Source organism: Fulmarus glacialis, unplaced genomic scaffold (assembly GCF_000690835.1).
Source record: "Fulmarus glacialis isolate BGI_N327 unplaced genomic scaffold, ASM69083v1 scaffold14698, whole genome shotgun sequence".
NCBI lineage: Eukaryota > Metazoa > Chordata > Aves > Procellariiformes > Procellariidae > Fulmarus > Fulmarus glacialis.
Genome location: NW_009229026.1, coordinates 13,888 through 16,611, shown reverse-complemented (window position 1 = coordinate 16,611; position 2,724 = coordinate 13,888). Strand labels below are relative to the sequence as shown.

Genomic DNA, 2,724 nt, shown 5'->3' with positions numbered 1-2,724 from the left:
AGGAAAGCTACCACAGCTCCCATGTAGCTATAGGAGTCCTGTTTTGTAGCATTTAGAGGTCTCAGAATCAAGTTTTTAGTCACAATTTGAGTGAAGTCTCAAACTTCCAGAATTCATAACAGGGTTCAGAGAAGCCCACAGTGTATGCTACCTTGCACGGAAGCCTGGGCTTGCCCCCTTACTTGAGGGGTCCAGTGGATGGGCTGCCAATAGAGCCAGGCAGAAAGGTTGGCAGAAAATTAAACAGGCACGCAAACATCTGCTGAAAGATAAGTGGAAGAACCTCACCCTGTTCCCTCCCGGAATGACTTACAGAAGTCCAACAGCCAAAAATAATTTAGACAAACATCTTAACTGGGTGTCTCCCCATCACCTGTCTGCCAACAAGGCATTTATTCTCACCTTATCAAATTCAGGTGGTGGACTCTTTCCTCTGCACAAGTTTGACAAGGCCCAGACAGCATTTCGTGTCATTGTCAACCTGGTGGACTTCGTAAGGAGCCTAAAGAGACAATTACCATGAATTATAATCCTTGATGTGGAAACCAGCAAGGGAATCAAAAGAAGGATGAATTTAAGAAAGTCAAACTACTATTTCATTTGCTGTAGCTCAAGCCATGCCGCTTGTCACTTGAGCCTCTCAATAAGCAAGAAGAGAAGTGACATGCAACTACTTCTTAGGATAAACAGCTATTATTCCTAACGACGTCAAGTGACATGGGTCAGGAAGGCAAGTTCCACATTAGACAAGTTGCAGCAGGAAAGGTAAGTTAGTTGAATGCACTTCCAAGTTCAAATTCAGCCCAGGCAGACACTCGCACCCCTATCTGAGGTCAGATGGTCCTCACTAGAGACCAACTGACACAAACTGCTGTCTCTCAACTCTAATGAGGACAGTGAGTCCTGTGGGCTGAGGACTTCAGTCAGCAATCAGTGCTGCCAGGTGACTGACAGAAGTAGCCGCATCACAATCCAAGTCACTTGTGACAAAGCATTAGATTGCGAAGGACAGGATAAAGTAAAGATTCTTTTAGAGCAGCAAACAGTCCTTGAGAGAACACTCCTGACAGACAGATCTTCTGACTACGGTGGGTATGCACCACACTTCGGAGCTACAGAGGCAAGGTGGTGTGCAGAGACCTGCTCCCTTTCCTTAGTCCTAGAGGAGCCCACTCAGACAGGCACCTGAAATCCATAGCGTAAGCACAAAGAGCAGGCATCTGGAGGGACACACAGTGAAACAGCAAGCCCTGTGACTTCAGAAAGACAAGCACACTGCAACAGCACCCGCTTCAGATTCAGAGCAGTGTAAAGGTTTGTGAGAAGGCATGTTATCTACCAAGTCCCACTCTATTTATCAGATACTTTTCTGAACTGCTGGTTTATCTGGTACCAATGGTTTGATTCCCAGTGAACATCACCACACATTGCTAGGGAATCTATTCACCCAGCTCAAATATTGCTCTACTGTAGTACAATGGGACTTCAAGAACTGTATTGGCAAGTATTCATGGCTACTCACATTAATAAGGGAGGAAGAATAGCGCAGTTAAGGACATAATCTCTACACACAGAGCTGTCTCCAGCAATGTTCCCCAATGCCCAGACAGCCTGAAAGGAAACAGCAACAGTTTTAGCATTCACGCAGTTTCTGAACAGAGGAAGAAAAGGGTAGTGTGCTAAGAAAGCATTTTCCTGTAATTCCAGGCAAACGATACTTCAATTTGTGGTCTGAAGCCAGTTGTTAGACACCGGTCACTCATTTTAAACACTGCATTTTAATTGTGTGCAATCCACTGTGGTTCTCTCCCTAACCCCAAAGAAAGAAGCGAACCTTACCTGTTCTTGAACATCCTCAAAGTCAGAGTTTAATAGCTCTATAAATATAGGAACTGCCCCAGCCTCAATTACTATTTTTGTTTGTTGGGAAGTTCCTGATGCAATATTCGTCAGTGCCCATGCTGCTTCAAACTGAAACAAGCAAATAAATGACAAAAGTATGAATAAAATAATCCTGAGTTAACAAAATATTTGCCATTAAATTTTGGCTATAGTTCTTTCAACTTCTACTAAAAAGGTTATGAGAGAAAGAAAGCATATCACAACAGAACACCTCAACACTCAAAAGGAAAGGATTTTATTTTCTTGAGCAATAAAAAAGCCACATCTGCTAAATGCCTTCTCAGTGGCTACAGCTTCTCAAAGGATCAGCAAGTGAAGACATCACCATCAGTCACACCACATCATTTCACCTATACAACTATTTTCCAGCAAGAAAAGTGAAGACACGGTGCATAGACACATGTGGAGTAGAAAGTTTTCTATATCTAGTGCAGACTAGCCAGTTCTAGCCCACCCTCTTGTCTGGCTAACAGCACAAAGACGCCTTGAGTTCAAGTGAAGCTGAGCAGCAAGCTCCCTGCTTTTGCCACTCATTCTTTGGTTTAAAAACAGATTCCCATTCAGTTCTTCTTGAAAGTAAGCCCCTATGATACATGGCCTTGGACCAGAGGGCAGGAAGAAAGATGAAGGCAGTCATCAACTCAGATCCCATTCCATGTATGGAAGTATCTTTAACCCCCTACAAAGTAACTATAGTTATTACCAAGCTGGAAGGAATCTCAAGAAGCCATCTAGACCATCCCTCTGCCCCACGGCAGGATCAGCACTACCTAAGCCATTTCTAACAGACTCTTAGCCTGTACTTAAAAGACCCCCATAATG

General features: G+C 43.7%; 1 protein-coding gene across 1 annotated transcript in view; it reads right to left on the bottom strand.

Moving 5' to 3' along the window:
* The window catches only part of KPNA6 (karyopherin alpha 6 (importin alpha 7)), a 9,998-nt gene that overhangs the window by 5,123 nt on the left and 2,151 nt on the right, over positions 1-2,724 (bottom strand). The window contains exons 5-7 of the mRNA XM_009583704.1: positions 1,840-1,971; positions 1,523-1,611; positions 403-502 (exon numbers count right to left, since the gene is read on the bottom strand). Coding sequence (XP_009581999.1) covers positions 403-502; positions 1,523-1,611; positions 1,840-1,971 — 321 coding nt within the window. The remainder of the gene's footprint in view (positions 1-402; positions 503-1,522; positions 1,612-1,839; positions 1,972-2,724) is intronic.